The sequence below is a fragment of the Scyliorhinus torazame genome, chromosome 5 (assembly GCF_047496885.1).
Source record: "Scyliorhinus torazame isolate Kashiwa2021f chromosome 5, sScyTor2.1, whole genome shotgun sequence".
NCBI lineage: Eukaryota > Metazoa > Chordata > Chondrichthyes > Carcharhiniformes > Scyliorhinidae > Scyliorhinus > Scyliorhinus torazame.
The window spans coordinates 100,321,120-100,348,715 of NC_092711.1; the positions used below are offsets into that span (position 1 = coordinate 100,321,120).

At 46.8% G+C, this 27,596-nt stretch overlaps 1 protein-coding gene across 2 annotated transcripts; it reads right to left on the bottom strand.

Moving 5' to 3' along the window:
• Window positions 1-15,715: 15,715 nt before the first annotated feature.
• Window positions 15,716-26,112, bottom strand: LOC140419180 (uncharacterized). Of its 2 annotated transcripts, none has more exons than XM_072502951.1 (2): window positions 25,966-26,112; window positions 15,716-19,051 (listed from the first exon to the last, which is right to left on the bottom strand). In XM_072502951.1, the coding sequence occupies exon 2, from the start codon at window positions 18,421-18,423 to the stop codon at window positions 17,269-17,271; it is 1,155 nt and encodes a 384-aa protein (XP_072359052.1). In that variant the 5' UTR covers window positions 18,424-19,051; window positions 25,966-26,112; the 3' UTR covers window positions 15,716-17,268. The 2 variants fall into 2 exon arrangements, with proteins under 2 accessions (XP_072359052.1, XP_072359050.1); XM_072502949.1 differs by lacking the exon at window positions 25,966-26,112 and adding an exon at window positions 19,942-20,326.
• Between the last annotated feature and the right edge of the window lie 1,484 nt (window positions 26,113-27,596).

A 27,596-nucleotide genomic window follows, 5' to 3' on the forward strand; every position in this document is an offset into this window, starting at 1 on the left:
AGTCTTTGTTGTGGGTTCCACCTTTACCAAATGTTGCTGCTGCTGTGTCAGAAATGATTCAACTCAGTGACTTCCAAACTTCATCGGTAACAATGTTGATTGATTACGTTTCTATTGATGAGCCTGTAAAATATTTTACGGTTTGATTTCATGTTGATAATTTAGTTTCATAATGCTGGTGTCACAGGGAAGAATGTGTAAGTCAGAAAGAATTGTCAGCAATGATTAATCAGCATTTTCCAATTGGAGAACAGTAGAATGTTTCAGAAACTGAATTATAGATTTTGCACCAAAAACTATTTAAGATGAAAGTAAAAGTTCATAACGCTATTGCAAGTGTGTTCCTGGGAAATATCTTGAATAAAGAGGAAAGATGTTTTTAAAAAGAGACACTGCAGCCCCAAAAATCAGTGACGAATCCAGAATGTTAAACTGCAGCCAGTTATACGGGTTGTTGACATCAGCAGAAATAACCAAATATTGTAAGACCATCAATCTTGTATGTGATTAACAGCAGCAATAACAGCAGGGAAGCTAAACTAAATTTAAAAATTACGCATTGTTAAACCAATTAAACATAATTACTTAATTACTTAATTATAATTTAGAAGAGTATCTAAGCCAGAGATCGGAGAGTACTGTATTTAGCTTTCACATTTATAGTAGAAATCCAGTGCTAGGAAACATATAGTTAACAGTAACGTTTTTAAAAAACTTTTAAATTTAAGTTACTAATTAATTGACGCAATGTCAATTAGAGGGGTGCAGTGCTCTGACTGTGAGATGTGGCAGGTACAGGAGGCGTCCAGCGTCCCGGATGGCTTCATCTGCAAAAAGTGCACCCAACTGGAGCTCCTCACAGACTGCATCGTTCGGTTGGAGCAGCAGTTGGATGCACTTAGGAGCATGCAGGTGACTGAAAGCGTCATAGATAGCAGTTATATAAATGTGGTCACACCCAAGGTGCAGGGAGAGAAATGGGTGACCACCAGAAAGGGCAGGCAGTCAGTGCAGGGATCCCCTGTGGTTGTCCCCCTCTCGAACCCTCTTTGGATACTGTCGGGGGGGATAGCCTATCAGGGGAAAACAGCAGCAGCCAGAGCAGTGGCAGCACGGCTGGCTCTGCTGTTCAGAAGGGAGGGTCAAAGCACAGAAGAACAATAGTCAAAGGGGACTCCATAGTCACGGGCACAGATAGGCGCTTTTGTGGACGTGAAAGAGAGTCCAGGATGGTATGTTGCCTACCTGGTGCCAGGGTCTAGGATGTCTCCGAACGGGTAGCAGGCATCCTGAATGGGGAGGGCAAACAGGCAGAGGTCGTTGTACATATTGGTACTAACAACATAGGCAGGAAGGGGCATGATGTCTTGCAGCAGGTTTTCAGGGAGCTCAGCAGAAAGTTAAAAGACAGGACCTCTCGGGTTGTAATCTCGGGATTACTCCCTGTGCCACGTGCCAGTGAGGCTAGAAATAGGAAGATAGAGCAGCTAAACACGTGGCTAAACAGCTGGTGTAGGACGGAGGGTTTCCATTATCTGGACCACTGGGAGCTCTTCCGGGGCAGGTGTGACCTGGATAAGAAGGACGGGTTGCATCTAAACTGGAGAGGCATAAATATCCTGGCCACGGGGTTTGCTGGTGTCACACAGGAGGGTTTTAACTAGTATGGCAAGGGGGTGGGCACCGGAGCAATAGGTCAGAAGGTGAAAGCATCGAGGGAGAACTAGGGAATAGGGACAGTTTGGCTCTGAGGCAGAGCAGACAGGGAGATGTTGCTGAACACAGCGGGTCTGGTGGCCTGAAGTGCATATGTTTTAATGCAAGAAGTATTACGGGTAAGGCAGATGAATTTAGAGCTTGGATTAGTACTTGGAACTATGATGTTGTTGCCATTACAGAGACCTGGTTGAGGGAAGGGGAGGATTGGCAGCTAAATGTTCAGGATTTAGATGTTTCAGGTGGGATAGAGAGGGATGTAAAAGTGGTGGTGCAGTTGCGCTACTGGTTAGGAAGCATATCACAGCTGAACTGCGGGAGGACACCTCAGAGGGCAGTGAGGCTATATGGGTAGAGATCAGGAATAAGAAGGGTGCAGTCACAATGTTGGGGGTTTACTACAGGCCTCCCAACAGCTAGCAGGAGATAGAGGAGCAGATAGGTAGACAGATTTTGGAAAAGAGTAAAAACAACAGGGTTGTTGCGATGGGAGACTTCAACTTCCCCAATATTGACTGGGACTCACTTAGTGCCAGGGGCTTAGACGGGGCAGAGTTTGTAAGGAGCACCCAGGAGCATTTAGGGAACAGTGACCACTATTCAGTAAGTTTAAAAGTGCTGGTGGACAAGGATAAGAGTGGTCCGAGGATGAATGTGCTAAATTGGGGAAAGGCTAATTATACCAATATTAGGCGGGAACTGAAGAACCTAGATTGGGAGTGGATGTTTCAGGGTCAATCAACATCTGACATGAGGGAGGCTTTCAAGTGTCAGTTGAAAGGGATTCAGGATCGGCAGGTTCCTTGGGTTGGAGGACAGATGTGGGAGGTGCTCAGTAAGTCCGGCGAACCATGTCCCTATGTTTTGGTCATGCCCGGCACTGGAGGGGTTCTGGACGGGAGTTGTCGGAACATTATCTAAGGTGGTGAAAGTCCGGGTCAAGCCAAGCTGGTGGTTAGCACTATTTGGAGTAGTGGATGGGCAGGGAGTGCAGGAGGCGAAAGAGGCCGGCATTCTGGCCTTTGCGTCCCTAGTAGACTGGCGAAGGATCTTGCTAATCCAGGAGGGCTTCTTAAAACAATATGTGGACAGTCCAACTAGGGAAGGGGCGGTACTGGACCTGGTATTGGGGAATGAGCCCGGCCATGTGGTAGATGTTTCAGTAGGGGAGCATTTCGGGAACAGTGACCACAATTCAGGAAGTTTTAAAGTGCTGGTGGACAAGGATAAGAGTGGTCCTAGGATGAATGTGTTAAATTGGGGGAAGGCTAATTATAACAATATTAGGCGGGAACTGAAGAACATAGATTGGGGGCGGATGTTTGAGGGCTAATCAACATCTGACATGTGGGAGGCTTTCAAGTGTCAGTTGAAAGGAATTCAGGACTGGCATGTTCCTATGAGGAAGAAGGATAAATATGGCATATTTCGAGAATCTTGGATAACGAGAGATATTGTAGGCTTCGTCAAAAAGAAAAAGGAGGCATTTGTCAGGACTAGAAGGCTGGGAACAGACAAAGCCTGTGTGGAATATAAGTAAAGTAGGAAGGAACTTAAGCAATAAGTCAGGAGGGCTAGAAGGGGGCACGAAAAGTCATTGGCAAAGAGGTTAAGGAAAATCCCAAGTACATAAAAAGCAAGAGGGTGGCCAGGAAAAGGGTTGGCCCACTGAAGGATAGGCAAGGGAATCTATGTGTGGGGCTGGAGGAAATGGGCGAGGTACTAAGTGAATACTTTGCATCAGTATTCACCAAAGAGAAGGAATTAGTGGATGTTGAGTTTGGAGAAGGGTGTGTCGATAGCCTGGGTCACATTGAGATCCAAAAAGACGAGGTGTTGGGCGTCTTGAAAAATATTGAGGTAGATAAGTCCCCAGGGCCAGATGGGATCTACCGCAGAATACTGAAGGAGGCTAGAGAGGAAATTGCTGAGGCCTTGACAGAAATGTTTGGATCCTCCCAGTCTTCAGGTGATGTCCCGGAGGACTGGAGAATAGCCAATGTTGTTCCTTTGTTTAAGAAGGGTAGCAATGATAATCCAGGGAACTGCAGGCCGGTGAGCGTTATGTCCCAGTGTGACTGCGTCAATGATTTTCCAGCTGAGATGAACATTTGAACCGTTTCCCACAGTCCCCACATTTCCACACTTTCTCCATGGTGCCGGTGTCCTTGTGTCTCTCCAGGTTGGATGATCAGTTGAAACCTTGTCCACACAGGACACGTGCATGGTGTCTCCCTGCTGTGAATGGTGTGATTCTTTTTTAGGCTGTATAACTGGTTAGTTATTTCCACAGTCTGTTCACTGGATCAGACAGATGGGTGACTGCTATAAAGGGCAGGCAGGGAGTGCAGGAATCCCCTATGGCTGTTCCCCTCTCTAACAGGTATACCGTTTTGGATACTGTTGGGGAGGGATAGCCCAGTGGGGAAAACAACAACAGCAGCCTGAACAGTGGCTCTGCTGCTCAGCAGGGGAGGGCAAAGTGCAGGAGATCGATAGCTATAGGGGACTCGAGAGGAAGGGGCACAGACAGGCGCTTATGTGGCAGGAAAGAGACTCCAGGATGGTATGTTGCCTCCCTGGTGCCAGGGTCCAGGATGTCTCTGAGCGAACACAGGACATCCTGAAGGGGGAGGGTGAACAGCCACTGGGATCTCCTCGGGGCAGGTGTGACCTGTACAAGAAGGACGTGTTGCATCTAAACTGGAGGGGCACCAATATCCTGGTTGGGAGGTTTGCTAGAGTCATTCGGGAGGATTTAAACTGGTATCGCAGGGGGATGGGAACCAGAGCGCTAGCGTAGAAGGTGTAATAACTGAAGGGGAATTGGAGAACAAAAATAAGAGAACCACATCACCCTGTCTGCTCAAACATAGTGGTTTGAAGAGTATTTGTTTCAACGCCAGAAGTATAGCGGGGAGATCGAGGTACTTAGAGCATTTATTAGTACTTGGAATTACGATGTTGTGGCTATCACAGAAACATGTTTAAAGGAAAGGTAAGATTTGCAGCTGAACATTGGAGGATAGAGATGCTCCAGGAGAGATAGAGGGGGATGTAAAAGGGGTGGGGGAGTAGCATTACTGGTTAAGGAGAATATTATTATATTATGATGTGAAATATTCCGTAAATGGCAAGACTCCTAGGAATATAGAAAGCCAGAGAGATCTGTGTGTGCATGTGCACAGATCTTTGAAGTTCACAGCACAAATGGACAAGGTGCTCAAGAAAGCATACGGAATGCTTGCCTTCATTGGACAGGGCATCAAATATAAAAACTGGCAAGTCATGCTACAGTTGTATAGAACCTTGTTAAGGTTGCACTTGGAATATTGTCCACAATTCTGGTCGCCACAGTATACCAGAAGGATGTGGAGGCTTTGGAGAGGGTGCAGAGGAGGTTTACCAGGATGTTGCCTAGACTGGAGGGTGTTAGCGATGTGGAGAGGCTGAATAGACGCGGACTGTTTTCATTAGAACGGCGGAGGTTAAGTGGTGACCTGATAGAGGTCGACAAGATTAAGAGGGGCATAGACAGAATGGATGGGCAGGCACTCTTTCCTAGGGTGGAGGGGTCAATCAGCAGGGGACGTAGGTTTAAGGTCCCTGGGGCAAAGTTTAGAGGAGATGTGCAAGGCAGTTTATTTTACGCAGAGGGTGGTGAGTGCCTGGAACGCATTGCCACGGGGTGGTTGTGGAAGCAGGTACATTAACGGCGTTCAAAATGCATCTTGACAAAGTCATGGATAGGATGGGTATAGAGGGATACGACACAAGGAAGCGCTGAGGGTTTCGGCAAAGGTTGGCATTATGACCCGTACAGGCTTGGAGGGGCGAAGGGCCAGTTCCTGTGCTGTATTGTTCTTTGTTCAAAGACCCTGTTCAATGTGGGAGAAACAGTTCACGTGTTCGGAATGTGGATGACGTTTTAGCCGATGGTCTGACCTTTCGAACGATATGTAGTCATGCTGGAAGAAACCTTGGAAATCTGGGGATTATGGAATAGATTTAATCAGACCTGGAGATTCATCGACCTGTTCACACTGAGGAGTGACCGTTAATGTTCTCCGTGTGTGGGAAGGGATTCACTCAGTTCACCAGCCTCACTTCTTCATGGTCAATCTGTACTGGACTGTTATCAAGTGCAATGTATCTTTCCTGAGGTTTGGTGCCCAGTACGGAACACAGTTCATGCAGGAATTTCTCTAATCTGTGATTTACAAGGACACATTCTTGGTTCCCAGCAGTTAAGTTTCTTCGGTAATTTCCTCATTTTCCCTAAACTACCCTGCCTATTAATTCTATTATTTCTGATAATTCCATTACTGTAGCTATAAACATCACACATTAGAATTTAATCTGTTCCATTATGCACTCTGGTTTAAGTTTATGTTGAGGTTAATAACAAACAAACTCTGTCCTCTCCCCGATCCGATTAGAGTTTCCAATGGGACGATTCTGTGGAATAGAATGTCTGATCAGCGTTTCCATGGTGATCTGTCTGCAGTGAAGCACCTGCTTGAGTTTCTAACTCAGACTAAACTTCTCTCTCCCATAACACATATTATATCAGACATTTGATGTCAATGTATTTCAGCCATGTTATGTTAATGTCTCCAAAACCCTAAAACGAGTTCAGATACATAAACTTTGAAATGTGGGAGGACAAGTTGATAAAGTGTTTAAAAAACACATGGGATCCAAGGTTTTATAATTCTGGGTGTGGAGTACAAAAGGACAGAGGTCATGTAAACCTGTACAAATCATTGGTTCGGCTGCAGTTAGAATATTAGATCAGCTTTTGGGGATCTCACATCAGGAAGGATGTCAAGGCCATGGAGAGGGTGCAGAAGAGATTCACTGAGATGATCCCAGGGAAGAGAGGCTTTAGTTATCAGGTGAGATTAGAGAAACTGGGGCTCTTTTCATTCGAACAGAGGCTGACTGGAGATCAGAGGGAGGGAGTTCGATTCCGGCCTTGGGTGACAGTGTCGAGTTTGCACTTCCTCCCCGTGTCTACGTGGGTTTCCTCCGGGTGCTCCAGTTTCCTCCCACAGTCCAAAGATGCACAGGTTAGATGGATGAGTACCAAGTGCCAGCTTGAACCATTCTCCAATCAGTTACAGCACAGCTCCCCCTACATTGTCCCATGAAACATTCCCAAGGCTGATAAAGTATGGTGTTAGATACAGAGTAAATCTCCCTCGATGCTGTCCCCATCAAACACTCCCACGATAGGTATAGCACAAGGTTAGATACAAAGTATATCCTCCTCGGCACTGTCCCCATCAAACACTCCCAGGCCAGGTGCAGCACGGGGTTAGATACAGAGTAAAGCTCCAGTTCCTCTCTATCACCAAACACTGCTAGGTGCAGAGACACAGGCAGGTTCGCAAAACCATCCCTAGATGCCAAGGCTAGGAGAGACAGTATGGAAGGTATGGAGAGCTGGGACTGTTAAAATTTGGTTTTGGGATCGCAGATTACCCACAAAGCGGAGAGCACATCCAGGTAGATAAATCCCCGGGACCTGATGAAATGTATCCCAGGATATTGCGGGAGGTTCGGGGGAAAATTGCAGGTTCCCTAGCAGAGATATTTGAATCGCCGACAGCCACAGGTGAGGTGCCTGAAGATTGGAGGGTAGCAAATGTTGTGCCTTTGTTTAAGAAAGGCCAGAGGGAAAAGCCTGGGAACTACAGACCGGTGAACCTAACGTCTGTGGGGGGTAAGTTGTTAGAAGGTATTCTGAGAGGCAGGATCTACAGGCATTTAGAGAGGCAAGGACTGATTAAGGACAGTCAGCATGGCTTTGAGTGGAAAATCATGTCTCACGAATTTGATTTGTGTTTTTTGAAGGTAGATGAGGGTAGTGCAGTCGATGTTGTCAACATGGACTTTGCACAGCCTTTGTCAAGGTACCGCATGGTAGGTTGTTGCACAAGTTAAATCTCACGGATCCAGGGTGAGGTAGGTTCAGGGGCTGGTTCACACAGGGCTAAATAGCTGACAATTAAAACAGACCAATGCTGGCCAGCAGCGCAGGTTCAATTCCCGTACCAGCCTCCCCGAACAGGCGCCGGACTGTGGCGACCAGGGGCTTTTCACAGTAACTTCATTTGAAGCCTACTTGTGATAATAAGCGATTTTCATTTCATTTTCAGGTAGCCAATTGCATGCAAAATTGGCTTGATGACAGAAGACAAAGGGTGGTTGTAGAAGATTGTTTTTCAAACTGGAGGCCTGGGACCAGCGGTGTGCCTCAGGGATCAATTATGGGTCCACTTTATTTGTTATTTATATTAATGATTTGGATGAGAATGTAGGGGGCATGGTTAGTAAGTTTGCAAATGACACCAAGGTTGGTGGCATAATGACGAGTGAAGAAGGTTATTTAGGATTGCAATGGAACTTGATCAATTGGGCCAGCGGACAAATGAATGGCAGATGGAGTTTCGAACAACAAGAACAAAGAAATGTACAGCACAGGAACAGGCCCTTCGGCCCTCCAAGCCCGTGCCGACCATGCTGCCCGACTAAACTACAATCTTCTACACTTCCTGGGTCCGTATCCCTCTATTCCCATCCTATTCATGTATTTGTCAAGATGCCCCTTAAATGTCACTATCGTCCCTGCTTCCACCACCTCCTCCAGTAGCGAGTTCCAGGCACCCACTACCCTCTGTGTAAAAAACTTGCCTCGGACATCTACACTAAACCTTGCCCCTCTCAACTTAAACCTATGCCCCCTAGTAATTAACCCCTCTACGATGGGGAAAAGCCTCTGACTATCCACTCTGTTTATGCCCCTCATAATTTTGTAGACCTCTGTCAGGTCGCCCCTCAACCTCCGTCGTTCCAGTAAGAACAAAACGAGTTTATTCAACCGCTCCTCATAGCTAATGCCCTCCATACCAGGCAACATTCTGGTAAATCTCTTCTGCACCCTCTCTAAAGCCTCCACATCCTTCTGGTAGTGTGGCGACCAGAATTGAACACGATACTCCAAGTGTGGCCTAACTAAGGTTCTATACAGCTGCAACATGACTTGCCAATTCTTATACTCAATGCCCCGGCCAATGAAGGCAAGCATGCCGTATGCCTTCTTGACTACCTTCTCCACCTGTGTTGCCCCTTTCAGTGACCTGTGGACCTGTACACCTAGATCTCTCTGAAATTCAATACTCTTGAGGGTTCTACCATTCACTGTATATTCCCTACCTGCATTAGACCTTCCAAAATGCATTACCTCACATTTGTCCGGATTAAACTCCATCTGCCATCTCTCCGCCCAAGTCTCCAAACAATCTAAATCCTGCTGTATCCTCTGACAGTCCTCATCGCTATCCGCAATTCCACTAATCTTTGTGTCGTCTACAAACTTACTAATCAGACCAGTTACATTTTCCTCCAAATCATTTATATATACTACAAACAGCAAAGGTCCCAGCACTGATCCCTGCGGAACACCACTGGTCACAGCCCTCCAATTAGAAAAGCATCCTTCCATTGCTACTCTCTGCCTTCTATGACCTAGCCAGTTCTGTATCCACCTTGCCAGCTCACCCCTGACTCTGTGTGACTTCACCTTTTGTACTAGTCTACCATGAGGTACCTTGCCAAAGGCCTTACTGAAGTCCATATAGACAACATCCACTGCCCTACGTGCATCAATCATCTTTGTGACATCCTCGAAAAACTCTATCAAGTTAGTGAGACACTACCTCCCCTTCACAAAACCATGCTGTCTCTCACTAATATGTCTATTTACTTCCAAATGGGAGTAGACCCTGTCTCGAAGAATTCTCTCCAGTAATTTCCCTACCACTGAAGTAAGGCTCACCGGCCTGTAGTTCCCTGGATTACCCTTGCAACCCTTCTTAAACAGAGGAACAACATTGGCTATTCTCCAGTCCTCCGGGACATCACCTGAAGACAGTGAGGATCCAGATTTCTGTCAAGGCCTCAGCAATTTCCTCTCCAGCCTCCTTCAGTATTCTGGGGTAGATCCCATCAGGCCCTGGGGACTTATCTACTTTAATATTTTTTAAGACGCCCAACACCACGTCTTTTTGGATCTCAATGTGACCCAGGCTATGTACACACCCTTCTCCAGACTCAACATCTACCAATTCCTTCCCTTTGGTGAATACTGATGCAAAGTATTCATTTAGTACCTCGCCCATTTCCTCTGGCTCCACACATAGATTCCCTTGCCTATCCTTCAGTGGGCCAACCCTTTCCCTGGCTACCCTCTTGCTTTTTATGTACGTGTAAAAAGCCTTGGGATTTTCCTTAATCCTATTTGCCAATGACTTTTTGTGACCCCTTCTAGCCATCCTGACTCCTTGCTTAAGTTCCTTCCTACTTTACTTATATTCCACACAGGCTTCGTCTGTTCCCAGCCTTTTAGCCCTGACAAATGCCTCCGTTTTCTTTTTGACGAGGCCTACAATATCTCTCGTTATCCAAGATTCCCGAAAATTGCCGTATTTATCCTTCTTCGTCACTGGAATTCCTTTCAACTGACACTTGAAAGCCTCCCACATGTCAGATGTTGATTTGCCCTCAATCATCCGCCCCCAATCTAGGTTCTTCAGTTCCCGCCTAGTATTGTTATAATTAGCCTTCCCCCAATTTAGCACATTCACCCTAGGACCACTCTTACCCTTGTCCACCAGCACTTTAAAACTTACTGAATTGTGGTCACTGTTCCCGAAATGCTCCCCTACTGAAACTTCTACCACCTGGACGGGCTCATTCCCCAATACCAGGTCCAATACCGTCCCTTCCCTAGTTGGACTGTCTACATATTGTTTTAATAAGCCCTCCTGGATGCTCCTTACAAACTCTGCCCCGTCTAAGCCCCTGGCACTAAGTGAGTCCCAGTCAATATTGGGGAAGTTGAAGTCTCCCATCACCACAACCCTGTTGTTTTTACTCTTTTCCAAAATCTGTCTACCTATGTGCTCCTCTATCTCCCGCTGGCTGTTTGGAGGCCTGTAGTAAACCCCCAACATTGTGACTGCACCCTTCTTATTCCTGATCTCTACCCATATAGCCTCACTGCCCTCTGAGGTGTCCTCCCCTAGTACAGCTGTGATATCCTCCCTAACCAGTAGCGCAACTCCGCCATCCCTTTTACATCCCCCTCTATCCCGCCTGAAACATCTAAATCCTGGAACGTTTAGCTGCCAATCCTGCCCTTCCCTCAACCAGGTCTCTGTAATGGCAACAACATCATAGTTCCAAGTACTAAACCAAGTTCTAAGTTCATCTGCCTTACCCGTAATACTTCTTGCATTAAAACATATGCACTTCAGGCCACCAGACCTGCTGTGTTCAGCAACATCTCCCTGTCTGCTCTGCCTCAGAGCCACACTGTCCCTATTCCCTAGTTCTCCCTCAATGCTCTCACCTTCTGACCTATTGCTCCTGTGCCCACCCCCCTGCCATACTAGTTTAAACCCTCCCGTGTGACACTAGCAAACCTCGCGGCCAGGATATTTATGCCTCTCCGGTTTAGATGCAACCCGTCCTTCTTATATAGGTCACACCTGCCCCGGAAGACCTCCCAGTGGTCCAGATATCGGAAACCCTCCCTACTACACCAGCTGTTTAGCCACGTGTTTTGCTGCTCTATCTTCCTATTTCTAGCCTCCTGGCACGTGGCACAGGGGGTAATCCTGAGTTTACAACCCTAGAGGTCCTGTCTTTTATCTTTCTGCCTAGCTCCCTGAACTCCTGCTGCAGGACCTCATGCCCCTTCCTGCCTATGTCGTTAGTACCAGTTTAGATAAATGTGAGTGTGATGCATTTTGGTAGATTGAATCAGGGCAGAACCTACTCAGTGAGTGGTAGGGAGTTGGGGAGAGTTATAGAACAAAGAGATCGAGGAGTACCGGTTCATAGCTCCTTGAAAGTGGAGTCACAGATGGACAGGGTGAAGAAGAAGGTATTTGGCATACTTGATTTCATTGGTCAGAACATTGAATACAGGAGTTGGAACGTCTTGCTGAATTTGTACAAGACATTAATAAGACCACACTTGGAGTATTGTGTACAGTTCTGGTGCTATTATAGAAAGGATATTATTAAACTAGAAAGAGTGCATAAGAGATTTACTCGGATGCGGCCAGGACTTATTACCCTGGAGCATAGAGGGCTTAGGCGTGATCTTATAGAGGTCTGTAAAATAATGAGGGGCATAGATGAGGTAGATAGTCAACATCTTTTCCCAAAGGAAGGGGTGTCTAAAACTAGAGGGCATAGGTTTAAGGTGAGAGGAGAGAGATATGAAAGAGACCAGAGGGGAAATTTTTTTCACACAGAGGGTGGCGAGTATCTGGAACGAACTGCCAGAGGCAGTAGTAGAGGTGGGTACAAGCATTTAGACAGTTATGTGGGAATGCTGGTATAGTGGGGTATGGGCCAAATGTAGGCAATTGGGATGAGCTTAGTGGTAAAAACTGGGTGGCATGGACAATTTGGGCCGGAGGGCCTGTTTTCATGCTGTAAACCTCTATGACTATACAACTGCAGCAAAGCATCCCTACATTTATATTAGATTTCCTTTGCAATAAACAATAATATTCCATGGACCTTCCCAATCACTTGCTGTACCTGCAGACTAACTTGGGATCGGGCACCCCGATCCCTCTGTACCTCAGAGTTCTGCAATCTCTCTCCATTTAAATAACATTGTTTTATTAATACTTCCTGACAAAGTGGACAATTCACATTTTCCCAAGTTGTGCTCCATCTGTCAGTTTTTTGCCCAGACACTTAACCTATTTGTAGTCCTTTGGATTGGATTGGATTTGTTTATTGTCACTGTACCGAGGTACAGTGAAAAGTATCTTTCTGCGAGCAGCTCAACAGATCATTAAGTACATGAGAAGAAAAGGGAATAAAAGAAAATACATAATAGGGCAACACAACATATACAATGTAACTACAAAAGCACTGGCATCGGATGAAGCATACAGGGTGTATTGTTAATGAAATCAGTCCATAAGAGGGTCATTTAGGAGTCTGGTGACAGTGGGGAAGAAGCTGTTTTTGAGTCTGTTCGTGCGTGTTCTTAGACTTCTGTATCTCCTGCCCGATGGAAGAAGTTGGAAGAGTGAGTAAGCCGGGTGGGAGGGATACAAAGAACAAAGAAATGTACAGCACAGGAACAGGCCCTTAGGCCCTCCAAGCCCGTGCCGACCATGCTGCCCGACTAAACTACAATCTTCTACACTTCCTGGGTCCGTATCCCTCTATTCCCATGCTATTCATGTATTTGTCAAGATGCCCCTTAAATGTCACTATCGTCCCTACTTCCATCACCTCCTCCGGTAGCAAGTTCTAGGCACCCACTACCCTCTGCGTAAAAAACTTGCCTCGTACATCTACTCTAAACCTTGCCCCTCACCTTAAACCTATGCCCCCTAGTAATTGACCCCTCTACCCTGGGGAAAAGCCTCTGACTATCCACTCTGTCTATGCCCCTCATAATTTTGTAGACCTCTATCAGGTCTCCCCTCAACCTCCTTCATTCCAGTGAGAACAAACCGAGTTTATTCAACCGCTCCTCATAGCTAATGCCCTCCATACCAGGCAACATTCTAGTAAATCTCTTCTGCACCCTCTCTAAAGCCTCCACATCCTTCTGGTAGTGTGGAGACCAGAATTGAACACTATACTCCAAGTGTGGCCTAACTAAGGTTCTATACAGCTGCAACATGACTTGCCAATTCTTATACTCAATGCCCCGGCCAATGAAGGCAAGCATGCCGTATGCCTTCTTGACTACCTTCTCCACCTGTGTTGCCCCTTTCAATGACCTGTGGACCTGTACTCCTAGATCTCTTTGACTTTCAATACTCTTGAGGGTTCTACCATTCACTGTATATTCCCTACTCTAAACCTTGATTATACTGCCCGCTTTCCCCAGGCAGCGGGAGGTGTAGATGGAGTCAATGGACGGGAGGCAGGTTTGTGTGATGGACTGGGCGGTGTTCACGACTCTCTGAAGTTTCTTGCTTCAGAGCAGTTGCCATACCAGGCTGTGATGCAGCCTGATTGGATGCTTTCTATTGTGCATCTGTAAAGGTTGGTAAGAGTCAATGTGGACATGCCGAATTTCCTTAGTTTCCTGAGGAAGTATAGGCATTGTTGTGCTTTCTTGGTGGTAGCATCAACGTGGGTGGACCAGGACAGATTTTTGTAGATGTGCACCCCGAGGAATTTGAAACTGCTAACCATCTCCACCTCAGCCCCGTTGATGCTGACAGGGGTGTGTACAGTACTTTGTTTCCTGAAGTCAATTACCAGCTCTTTAGTTTTGCTGGCATTGAGGGAGAGATTGTTGTCGCTACACCACTCCACTCGGTTCTCTATCTCCCTCCTGTATTCGGACTCATCGTTATTCGAGATCCGGCCCACTATGGTCGTATCATCAGCAAACTTGTGGATGGAGTTGGAACCAAGTTTTGCCATGCAGTCGTGTGTGTACAGGGAGTAGAGTAGGGGGCTAAGTACGCAGCCTTGCGGGGCGCCGGTGTTGAGGACTATTGTGGAGGAGGTGTTGTTGTTCATTCTTACTGACTGTGGTCTGTTGGTCAGAAAATCGAGGATCCAGTTGCAGAGTGGGGAGCCAAGTCCTAGGTTTTGGAGCTTTGATATGAGCTTGGCTGGGATTATGGTGTTGACTTGCAGACTCCTTCAATCCACTTCACAAATTACTTTCCGACCTGTCTTTGAGGGATCAGAAAATTTAGCCGCCATTGAATCCCGTCATCCACCACATTCATACCGATTGTAAATGGGTGGGAGCCCAGCACTGATCCTGGTGACATTCCACTTGTCACATCATACCCACCCAGAAATGACCCATTTATACCTACTGGCTGCTTCCTGTTCGCTAACCAATCCTCTATCCATGCTGATATGTTGCCCCCAAACCATGAGCTCTTATTTTGTGTAATAACCTTTGATGTGGCACAACGGGAAATACCTTCTGGAAATCCAGATAAAGCACATCTACAGGTTCCCCTTTATTGACATCCCTTGTTACTTCCTCAGAGAAACTTGATAAATTAGTCAGTCACGATCGATTCTCTGAACTGCATTTTCAAACACTGTGTCAAAAGAAAAATAAAATCTGCTCTACCCCTCTGGCTCCTTTGCCAATTACCTTAGAGGGACTCACTTTCTGTTCAAGAGCCTGCCAAGCCCTCTCACCCACTTACCCGAAAGTGAACAAATTTAATCAGGAAAAGTCCAACAAATTCAAATATTTTCCTGTTAAAGGTTTATTGATGAAACAGAAACATGGTTAAAAAAACTAACTGAAAATTACTTGAGGATCAAAGACAACCAGAGTAACAGGATGTTCACAATGTTCTGGTCACACATGGATTCCCTTCAGCTCCTCTGTACCCTGTTCCCGTGACTTCCCGCTTGGGACACGGGAGTACTGAACCTTGGGGGTCACATCATCGTCATCCCCTGTCACCCCCCTCCCAAAACCTGATTGGTTGGAGGTCCAGTTCCCAGTTTAGCACAGGGATAAATCGCTGGCTTTTAAAGCAGACCAAGGCAGGCCAGCAGCACGATTCAATTCCCGTACCAGCCTCCCCGAACAGGCGCCGGAATGTGGCGACAAGGGGCTTTTCACAGTAACTTCATTTGAAGCCTACTTGTGACAATAAGCGATTTTCATTTCATTTCATTTCAGTCAAGCCTCCAGCACCTTTCTGGCTCTAGTAGCGACGCCCATGGCAGTTCCCCTACTGGGGAACAGGCCCCGTTATTCTCAGCTAAATTCAGCGAAAGTCAGCCCTCAGCTCCATCACCTGGCTGTCATTGACGCGAGCAATAGAGACAGAAAGGTGCCCGAGGCTCAAATAGGAAGACAAAACTTGTGGATTTGGACCCCCATAAAGGTCACCAACTTCTTATTAAAAAATCAAACTCCCAGTCAACAAATGAAAGGATCAGACGACAGCACTTCAAGTTTTATGACTTTTAATACAACAAACAAACTAGAAGCTACTTTAACTTGGAAACCTACACAGTAAACTATAAACTAGAACTTTGTCCTGTTACACAATCTAAAATCACACTCCACGATTATAGTTACTCTGTCCTGGAAGTCGAAACTTAATTGTCTCAGAATTTGTCCAAGTGAGGATTCATTTTCGAGGATTTACTTCCGTTCTTCGACCAAGGCACCGAGGAAAAAGAAAAGGGAGAATAGAATGTGAACCGGCAAAATACATAAAAATAGACTGTAAAAGGTTTTCTGGCTACGTAAAAAGGAAACATTTGGCTCAGGCAAAGTTTTGTCCGTTCCAGATAGAGTCAGGAGAATTTAGAATGAGGAATAGAGATCTCTACAGCCACCTCGTTCAACACTCTGGGATGTTGATCATCAGCTTTTGGGGATTTATTCACTTTCAAGCCCAGTAATTTCTCCAGTACGACTTTTTCACCAATACTAATCTCTGCCAGTCCCTTGGTTCTCTGGTGTTTTGGGGACAATTTCTGCATCTTCCTCTGTGAAGTCAGACACACATTGTTTAGTTTCTCTGCCATTTCCTTACTCCCCATTATAAACTCTCCTGTCTCTGCCTGGAATGGACCCACATTGGTCTTTGCTAATCTTTTCCTTTTCACATTCCTGTAGAAGCTTTTCCAGTCGGTTTTTACGTTTCTCGCCGGTTTGCTCTCATCAGTTTCTTGATCCTCATTTGCTGAATTCGAATAGATCTCGTGGAATCTTTAACTTTTCTTGTTCACCCCGGTTACATCACTTTTCCTGTTAGATTTTTGTTCCTTAAAGGAATCTATATTTGTTGTATATATGCAAAATAAAAGTTGCAAAAATCCCAGAGGACCACAGGCTGCTCTCCCCTTTGACAGAGAGAAAGTTGACTGGAGGTGATTTAACCTGAGTGTCAGCACACCTCAGGCAAGGGGCCTGGTTGAGAAGGTGGGGCCTTCATGAATAAACTCAGCCAGTACGGGAGTTGAATCCTCACTGTTGGCCTTGCTCTGCATCACAAACCAGTCATCCTGCCAACTAACCTAACCGACCCCTGATAAATATATAATTCCTTAAACATTAGGTATTCCCTGTACCAATCAGATTCCAGTCAACCTCAGACAACTTGCCCCTCACACCCTGATAGTTTTCTTCTGTGAGGAACACCCAGATAAATTAAACAAAAGAATCATGTAACTACCAGGGCTCATCTCCATGGCAGTGTGGCATGCTTTGGGGGGTTCCAAACAGAAATAGGAACTAAATATCTTCAAACTTCCAAACATCCTTTCACACTGTGATCCTTGTGCAATTTGAAGCCAGGTATTAGCAACAAGGCTTAATGAGCATCAGCCCACTGGAGGCAAAGTGGTGAGACCGGCCAGTCCAGCAGAAAGAAACTCTCCAACCATCCCCACTGACCACCTGTCAGAATGAACAAAATGCAGTCCTGGATGTAGAGCAGAAACAATAACAGCAGAATCCAACCCCTGTAATCAATTGTGAAATTGTTGGTGTCACAGCAGGTGCGCTGAAGCAAGGAATCCCATCGCACATTGAGAGGTGGACGGTCTCTCCCCAGAGTGAACTCGCTGGTGTGACTGCAGGGTGGATAACTGAGTGAATCCCTTCCCACACTGAGAGCAGGTGAATGGCCTCTCCCCAGTGTGAATTCGCTGGTGTGTCCGCAGGTCGGATAACTGAGTGAATCCCTTCCCACACTGACAGCAGGTGAATGGCCTCTCCCCAGTGTGAACTCGTTGGTGTGTCTGCAGGTGAGATAACTGAGTGAATCCCTTTCCACACTGAGAGCAGGTGAATGGTCTCTCCCCAGTGTGAACTCGCTGGTGTCTCTGCAGGTGAGATAACCGAGTGAGTCCCTTCCCACACTGAGAGCAGGTGAACAGTGTCTCCCCAGTATGAATTTGCTGGTGTGTCTTCAGGGTGGATAACTGAGTGAATCCCTTCCCACACTGAGAGCAGGTGAACGGCGTCTCCCCAGTGTGAATTCGCTGGTGTCTCTGCAGGTTGGATGGCTGAGTGAATCCCTTCCCACACTGAGAGCAGGTGAATGGCCTCTCCCCAGTGTGAACTCGCTGATGTTTCAGCAGGGTGAATGAATCACTGAATCCCTTCCCACACTGAGAGCAGGTGAATGGCCTCTCCCCAGTGTGTATTCGCTGATGTTGCCGCAGGGCGGATAAATCAATGAATCTCTGCTCACACTGAGAGCAGGTGAATGGCCTCTCCCCAGTGTGAACTCGCTGGTGTCTCCGCAGGGTGGATAACTCAGTAAATCCTTTCCCACACTGAGAGCAGGCGAATGGCTTCTCTCCAGCGTGAACTCGCTGGTGAATGCGCAGGTGGGATAACTGAGTGAATCCCTTTCCACACTGAGAGCAGGTGAATGGCTTCTCCCCAGTGTGAACTCGCTGGTGTCTCAATAGGTGGGACGAATCACAGAATCCTTTCCCACACTGAGAGCAGGTAAATGGCCTCTCCCCAGTGTGAACTCGCTGGTGTGCCTGAAGGTTAGATAACTGACTGAATGCCTTCCCACACTGAGAGCAGGTGAATGGCCTCTCCCCAGTGTGAATGCGTCGATGAGTCTCCAGCTCAGATGGGGCTCGGAATCCCTTCCCACAGTCCCCACATTTCCACGGATTCCCCATGATTTGGGTCTCCTCGTGTCTCTCCAGGTTGGATGATCAATTGAAGCCTCTTCCACAGACACAACACGGGTATGGTCTCTCCCTGCTGTGAACGTTATGTTTATTCAGGCTGTGGAACTGGTTAAAGCTCTTTCCACAGTAGGTTCGCTGGAACTGTCTGTGCGGAGTCTGCACTTTCTCCCGTGTCTGCGTGGGTTTCCTCCGGGTGCTCCGGTTTCCTCCCACAGTCCAAAGATGTGCAGGTAAGGTGGATTGACAATGCTAAATTGCCCTCAGTGTCGAAAAAGGTTGGGTGGAGTTATTGGGTTACTGTGATAGGGTGGAGGTGTGGGCTTAGGCAGGGTGATCTTTTGAAGGGCCGGTGCAGACTCGATGGGCCAAACGGCCTCCTTCTGCACTGTAAATTCTGGGAGTCTATGAACTCTCTCACCCGGGTGTGTGTTGTGTGGGTCTCGGTGCTTTTCCAGTCACACTGATGTTTGAAATCTTTAGGTGACAGTTCGGGTAAACATTTCTCCTTCTAGATTCAAAGGCCGATGATGTTCAGGCTCCAGGGAATCGAGTGACTCTGTCAGATCGAGACGTAATGTTTGAGATTTCTGTCTGTAATTCTTCCTCATCTAATATCCTGTAAAAACAATTTACAAAATTCATCATTGTTAGTACAGGATCGAAACTTAGAAAAGACAATTCTCGTTTCTATGGAACATTTTTCCTCTCTCTTATTCCGCGAAAGCTGTAAATCTCCATCCCACACAATCTCCCTCCATTCTCACTCTGCTGTATCTAATATTCACCCTCCCAATTCTCCTGAAGGTGCTGATTCATGTTGATTGACAGATCCAAGCTCACAGCTTCCTGTCCAGGAGATCACAACAAATATGAACTGCAGGCGGCCATTCGGCCCATCGAACCTGAACCATTCAATGGGATCATTGGCTGACCAACCTCAGCACTGTTTTCCTGCACTATCCCCCTATCACAATGGTCAGCACAGTGGTTAGCACTGTTGCTTCACAGCTCCAGGGTCCCAGGTTCGATTCCCGGCTTGGGTCACTGTCTGCACGTTCTCGGTGTGTCTGCGTGGGTTTCCTCCGGGTGCTCCGGTTTCCTCCCATGGTCCAAAGATGTGCAGGTTAGGTGGATTGGCCATACTAAATTGCTCTTAGTGTCCAAAAAGGTTAGATGGGGTTATTGGGTTACGGGGCTAGGTGGAGGTGTGGGCTTAAGTAGGGTGCTCTTTCCAAGGGTGATGCAGAGTCAATGGGCCTAATGGTGTCGTTCTGCACTGTAAATCCTCTGGGGTACAGATTTCCAAAGCTTCACAACATCTTCGAGTAGAGATCCCTCCTCATTTCAGCTTTCTCTCCATTTACCTGCCAGTTCCCCATAACCCTCGACACCCTCATCAATTAGAAGTCTGTGTGAGGGGGGGGGATGTCGGGTTTGTGAGATGGGAGCTGGAGTAGCTGTTTTTCCGCAGGTTCTGGCACCACTCACCTATAATCTGTCACTTACCTGATTGCCCGGCTCCCATCTACCTAATCCTTGAATTAATATTGTGATCGTGTCCCTGGAAGATGTCAGGGTTTAGTTTGGTCGGATTCTGCCAAAAGGAATCAAGAAATGCGTCGATAAAACAGCGCAGGTGGATTCAGCGGGAATGGAGCTGCCTTTTCAACATGGCGGCCTGACCCTCAGGAGGTCTCTCGACCCCGCGCTCTCCGGGGCTCTGGGAGGCGGCGAAAATTATGGCTGCCGACATTATCCGTGTTACTGACCAGAGGCGGAGTGTGCTGACTCAATATCTGTGAGCTTGTGAGCACCACCTGCAAAGCTCCATGAAGAGGCTCGATGATCCAGAGGAGAGAATCCTGAACGTTCAGCAAGATGCCTCCTCGACGGAGGCAAGAATTCAACCCTTTGAAAACCAGCCGAGTGGCTGGCGGAGGTCCTGGAGGATATGGAGAACTGAGGGTCAGAGAAAGAACATCCGAGTCATTGGTCTGTCAGATGCTCATCATAGAATTTACAGGGCAGAAGGAGGCCAATCGGCCCATCGAGTCTGCACCTTGGAAACAGCACCCCAGCCAAGCCCATACCTCCCCCCCATCCCCGGAACCCAGTAACCCCACCTAACCTTTTATTTGGACACTAAGGGCAATTTATCGTAGCCAATCCACCTAACCTGCACATCTTTGGACTGTGGGAGGAAACTGGAGAGCCCAGAGGAAACCCACACAGACACGGGGAGAACGTGCAGACTCCGCACAGATACTGACCCAAGCCGGGAATCGAACCTGGGACCCTGGTGCTGTGAAGCAGCTGTTCTAACCACTGTGCTACCATGCTGCCCATAAATTCTGTTATTTTCTGTCCATTCAGTGTGGAGGGTAAGGCTCCCGTGAGGTTCTTTAAGGACCGACTGCCACGTTTTCGCAACTGGATTTGAAGCCTGGGCATTTCAAATTAGAAAGGGTTCATCGTATCCTGTCTCTGAGGCTGAGGGATAGTTTTCATCCCAGGCCTGTAAACATTCGCTTCCCGTAACAGCCTCCCCGAACAGGCGCCGGAATGTGGCGACTCGGGGCTTTTCACAGTAACTTCATTGAAACCTACTTGTGACAATAAGCGATTTTCATTTCATTTTCATTTCCACAACTTGAAAGAAGGTCCTGGAGACGGGTACGGTGAGATGGCACCTGGCCCCAGGAGGGAGTGAGGATTCAGGACTTTTCAGCAGCAACACAAACGAAGCTTCGAGACTTTGTTGAAGTTTAAATGCAGCTCAAGGCTGTGGGGAGTGAATTACGTTATGCTTTATCCTGCAACCCGAAAAATGGTATCCAACAACTCCGTCAAGTCTTTCAATAATCCAATGATTGCCTTGGCCTTCATTAAATTCTTGAAGGGCCAGGATTGGGAGGAATGGTTTGCAGCTTGGACATCCACTGGACCGAACCTCTTTCCATTTAGAAAGTACTCTTTTCTATTCTTTTTTGGTCCAAAATGTATAACCTCACACTTGTTTACTTTGAATTCCATTTGCCACAAATTTGCCTATTCACCGAGTCTGTCAATATCTTCTTGCAATTTTATGCTATCATCTAGTCTGTCTGTGATGCCACCGAACTTTGTATCAACAGCAACAGTGAAGAGGCCCCTCGGCCCATTGAGTCTGCACCGACACATGAAAAGCACCTGACCTACCTGATTCCATTTGCTGGCACTTGGCCCATAGCCTTGAATGTTATGACATGCCAAGTGTTTAAAGGATGTGAGGCAACCCGCTTCTCCCACCCTCCCAGGCAGTGGGTTCCAAACTGTCACCACCCTCTGGGTAACAAGGTTTTTCCTCAAAACCCCCCTAAACCTTCTCCCCTCATCTTGAACTTGTGGCCCCTCGTGCCTGACCTTCAACTGAGGGGAACAGCTGCTCCCTATCCACCCTGTCCAAGCCCCTAATAATCTTGTACACCTCGATCAGGTCACACACCCCCGCCCCCCCCCACCCCCACCCCCCCTCCCACACACACACACACACACATGCACCGGCCCCCTTCTCGGCTCCAATGAAAACAACCCAAACCTAAGGATAACCCAGAAAATTTAAAGGAAAATGCAGGATAATCCAGAAAATTACAAGCCGGTGAACTTTACGTCAGTGGTAGGGAAATTGTTGGAGAGGATTCTTCGAGACAGGATTTGCTGCCATTTCGAAGCAAGTGGACGTATTAGTGATAGGCAGCACGGTTTTGTGAAGAGGAGGTAGTGTCTCATTAACTTGATAGTGTTTTTTGAGGAAGTGACGGAGATGATTGATGAAGGTCGTAAGCCCCTTGGCAGACTGGTACAGAAGGTGAAGTCACACAGGATCAGAGCTGAACTGGTAAGATAGATACAGAATTGGCTCGGTCATAGAAGACTGAGGGTAGCAATGGAAGGCTGTGACTAGTGGTGTTTCGTGGGGATCACTGCTGTGACTTGTGCTATTTGTAGTATATGTAAGTGATTTGGAGGAAAATGTAACTGGTTTGATTGGTAAGTTTGCAGGCAACACAAAGGTTAGTGGAATTGCGGATAGTGATGTGGACCGTCAGAGGATGCTGCAAGATAGAAATCGGTCGGAGACTTGGGCAGAGAGATGGCAGATAGAGTTTAATCCAGCCAAATGTGAGGTAACGCATTCTGGAAGGTCTAATACAGTGGGGAAATATACAGCAAATGGCAGAACCATTAAGAGTATGGCATCGCAAGTGGAGAAGGTAGTCAAGAAGGCATACGGCATGCTTGCCTTCATCAGCCGGGGCATTGAGTTTAAAAATTGAAAAGTCATGTTGCAGCTTTACAGAACCTTAGTTCGGCCACACTTGGAACATAGTGTTCAATTCTGGTCGCCACACTACCAGAAGGTGTGGAGGCTTTGGAGAGAGTACAGAAAAGATTTACCAGGATGTTGCCTTGTATGGAGGGCATTAGCTGTGAAGAGAGGTTGGAGAAACTTGGTTTGATCTCACTGGAACGACGGAGGTTGAGGGGTGACCTGACAGAAGTCGACAAAATTATGAGGGGCATGGACAGAGAGGATGGTCAGAAATATTTTTCCAGGGTGGAAGAGTCAATTACTAGGGGACACAGGTTTAAGGTGAGAGGGGCAAAGTTTAGAGGCGATGTACGAGGGAAATTCTTTAACACAGAGGGTAGGGCGTGCCTTGAACTCACTGCCAGAGGTGGTGGTGGAAGCAGGTATAATAGTGGCATTTAGATGAATAGAATGGGGGACCCCAGACGAGTAGAAGGTTTTAGATTAGACGGGCAGCATGATCAGTGCAGGTTTGAGAAGGCCGAAGGGCCTGTTCCTGTGCTGTAACTTTCTTTGTTCTTTGTTTGTTCTATCCAACCTCTCTTCATAAATGTTCCATCCCGTGCAACATCCTGGTGAATCTCCTCTGCACTGTCTCCAATCATATCCTTCCTATAATTGTCCCATTGGGCAGACGCAGCATGGGTTCATAAAGGGCAGGTCGTGCCGAACTAATTTAGTGGAATTTGTTCAGGACATTACCAGTGCCGTAGATAACGGGGAGCCAATGGATGTGGTATATCTGGATTTCCAGAAAGCCTTTGACAAGGTGCCACACAAAGGTTTGCTGCATAAGATAAAGATGCATGGCATTAAAGGGAAAGTAGTAGCATGGATAGAGGATTGGTTAATTAATAGAAAGCAAAGAGTGGGGATTAATGGGTGTTTCTCTGGTTGGCAATCGGTAGCTAGTGGTGTCCCTCAGGGATCAGTGTTGGGCCCACAACTGTTCACAATTTACATAGATGATTTGGAGTTGGGGACCAAGGGCAATGTGTCCATGTTTGCAGACGACACTAAGATAAGTGGTAAAACAAAAAGTGCAGAGGATACTGGAAGTCTGTATAGGGATTTGGATAGGCTAAGTGAATGGGCTAGGGTCTGGCAGATGGAATACAATGTTGACAAATGTGAGGTTATCCATTTTGGTAGGAATAACAGCAAAAGGGATTATTATTTAAATGATAAAATATTAAAACATGCTGCTGTGCAAAGAGCCCTGAGTGTGCTAGTGCATGAGTCGCAAAAAGTTGGTTTACAGGTGATTAAGAAGGCAAATGGAATTTTGTCCTTCATTGCTAGATGGATGGAGTTTAAGACTAGGGAGGTTCTGCTGCAATTGTACAAGGTGTTAGTGAGGCCACAGCTGGAGTATTGTGTTCAGTTGTGGTCTCCTTACCTGATAAAGGACGTACTGGCACTGGAGGGTGTGCAGAGGAGATTCAAGAGGTTAATCCCAGAGCTGAAGGGGTTGGATTATGAGGAGAGGTTGAGTAGACTGGGACTGTACTCGTTGGATTTTAGAAGGATGAGGGGGGCTCTTATAGAAACATATAAAATTATGAAGGGAATAGATAGGATAGATGCAGGCAGGTTGTTTCCACTGGTGGGTGAAAGCAGAACTAGGGGGCATAGCCTCAAAATAAGGGGAAGTAGATTTTGGACTGAGTTTAGGAGGAACGTCTTCACCCAAAGGGTTGTGAATCTATGGAATTCCTTACCCAGTGAAGCAGTAGATGCTCCTTCATTAAATGGTTTTAAGATAAAGATCGTTTTTTGAAGAATAAAGGGATTAAGGGTTATGGTGTTCGGGCTGGAAAGTGGAGCGGAGTCCACAAAAGATCAGCCATGATCTCATTGAATGGTGGAGCAGGCTCGAGGGGCCAGATGGCCTACTCCTGCTTGTAGTTCTAGTTCTTATAATGTAGCAACCAGAAATGCTCACAGTAATGTCCCATATGTCTTTTTCACCACCCTATTAACCTGCCCTTCCACGTTCAGAGATCTCTGGACAAACACGCCAAGGTCCCTTTGTTGCTCAGAACTTCCCAGTGTCATGCTGTTCATTGAATACTTCCTTGTCACATTACCCCTTCCAAAGTGTGTCACCTCACTTTTTAGTGTTCCAGTTCCATTTGCCACTTTTCTGCCCATTCCGTCTATATCTTTCTGTAACCCAAGACACTCAACCTCACTGTTAACCATCTGGCCAATCTTTGAGTTATCCGCAAGTCTTCCATGTGGGATCTTGTCCAAAGCTTTATTGAAATCCATGTAAACTACATCAACTGCACAACCCCCAAATCCACACCTGGTCACATGCTCAAAAAATGCAATCAAATTTGTTCGGCATGACCTCCCTCTGACAGTATCATGCTGACTATTCCTGATCAAACCTCTCCAAGTGGAAATAGAGTCCATCAGAACTTTCTCCAATAGTTTCCCTACCACTGATGTAAGACTCACTGGACTGCAGTTCCCTGGCTTATCTCAACAACCTTTCTTAAATAATAGGACCACATTAGCTGTTCTCAAGTCACCTGGCAACTCCTCTCGTGGCCAGAAATTAAAAGTTTGGGTCAGAGCCCCTGAAATCTCCTCCCTGGCCTCCCACAGCATCCTGGGACACAATTCATGCAGACCTAGTAATCTAATAATCTTATGGGCGGCACAGTAGAATAGTGGTTAGCACTGCTGCTTCACAGCGCCAGTGACCTGGGTTCGATTCCTGGCTTGGGTCACTGTCTGTGCGGAGTCTGCACATTCTGCCCGTGTCTGCGTGGGTTTCCTCCCACAAGTACCGAAAGACCAGCTTCTTAGGTGAATTGGACATTCTGAATTATTCCTCAGTGCATCCGAACTGGTGTCGGAGTGTGGCAACTCAGGGATTTTAATAGTAACTTCATTGCAGTGTTAATGTAAGCCTTCTTGTGACAATAATAAAGATTGTGAATGGGCCGAAGGGGCCCTTTCCGTGCTGTAAAATTCTACGACTTTAAAGGTAGAGGTGGTAGAGGGAGGGAGGGAGGGAATTAATTTATAGAGAAAGTGCCAAAGCCCCAACATTCACCAGCTCTGAGGACACACCTTCGCTCCCTTTCCAATCTGAAAGCAGCCGGAGCTGGATTTACATTCCCCTTAATTGATCATTGCTGGGCGATAATCCTGTACTTCCTCACCTCACACCACTGTGACAGCACCTTCACTACACAGACTGCAGCAACTGACCAAACATCACCTTCCCAGTTATTCCTGAAGGCACCGCCTTCCCAACCTGCCCCCTTGCCTGAGGTGCGGTGATCCTCAGGTCACATCACCGCCGGTCAGCTCTCTCTCCCGGGGCCAGACCCTGGTTCACAGCCGCCATCTTGGGGAAGCAGGGCGCATGCGCAGGCGTCTTGGTGATGCTGCAGCTAGTGGGCGGGGCCTGAAGGTTTCTGTTCCCAGCCGGGTCCTAGTGCCCGGCGAACTGTTAAACGGCAACAGGTTTTTTTAATGTTTCACCCACTCCCAGGCTGAAGCTGATGTTTTTTCGCCTGGAGGTGTCTGTGGATCACGTAGACATTCAGTGTGAGAGGGTTCAGCCTCTATCTAGCTACCTGAAGGGGGTTATACAGTGTTTGATTACACTTAGTGGTCCTTTCCAGTTCACTATCAGGATGTTTATGTGATATTTTCTTCCCCTCAGAGTGATATTTCTTTATTTAAAATACATTTCAGCAGCAGGCTGACTGGTGATTTTTAAAGGAATAAAGTTTATTTATTATCACACTATTTCCCTGGATGTTTGAACATCTCAGCTCCTCATCTCTTTCACACTCACTGACACATACACAGAAATTAGGTACAGATCAAGTTGAAGCTGTAATGATGGAAATGGAATGTAGACTGCAATCTTCATATCGCTGCAGGTCTGTTGTCTTCGTGTTGAACTAATCCTTTAGTTGGAGTGAAGCATTTTTAGAAACGAATAATTCTCACGAGGCTCTGAAGCTTTCTGTAGATGAATCGCCAGGAGGTTGGTTCTCAGGTGGACTTGGAAGCTGGAATATGTTCAGTACTGTGGCTGCACTGGAAAACATTCAGCTCTGCTGGTTCAGCTGGTTCCTGGTGCTTCAGATGCTTCTCACACACACATTTGCTTTGTTCAGGGTTTATTATACTGTATCCCTGACTATTAACTGCAGGGTTAAAACTCAGACCCAGAACACCGCTATACAATAGCAGTTTACGATGCTCACTCACGCTTATCTCTGCCCCAATTCGAGCTCATTCTCCTGTGTTCAATATGACACTTGGAGACCAACAGTCCCGAGATTTCATATTCCTCAAATGCTGGTTCATCCTGACACAACGAGACATTTAAGCTTCACAGGTGGCTGTAAAGTTTCCTTACTCAGATCCGTGTTAACTAAATATTGGTCACAGAATCGAATGTTGCCCACAGTTTAATGTCCATAATAACCTGTTAAGTTGCAGCCACCTTGGCAGAGTTTGTGGATCTTACAGTCTATAATATCTAGTATCCTTGTGCCGAGCGTGACATCTTGAATCTACTCTTGGGTCTGATTAAAACAGTGCATTGTTGCTGGGTGGGATGGGCGGCATGGTAGCACAGTGTATAGCACTGTTGCTTCACAGCTCCAGGGTCCCAGGTTCGATTCCCAGCTTGGGTCACTGTCTGTGCGGAGTCTGCACGTTCTCCCCGTGTCTGCGTGGGTTTTCCTCTGGGTGCTCCGGTTTCCTCCCACAAGTCCCGAAACGTGCTGTTAGGTAATATGGACATTCTGAATTCTCCCTCTGCGTACCC

Coding starts and splice junctions, on each gene's coding strand:
- LOC140419180 (XM_072502951.1), bottom strand. CDS start 18,423: ATGGGGAATCCGTGGAAATGTGGGGACTGTGGGAAGGGATTCCGAGCC.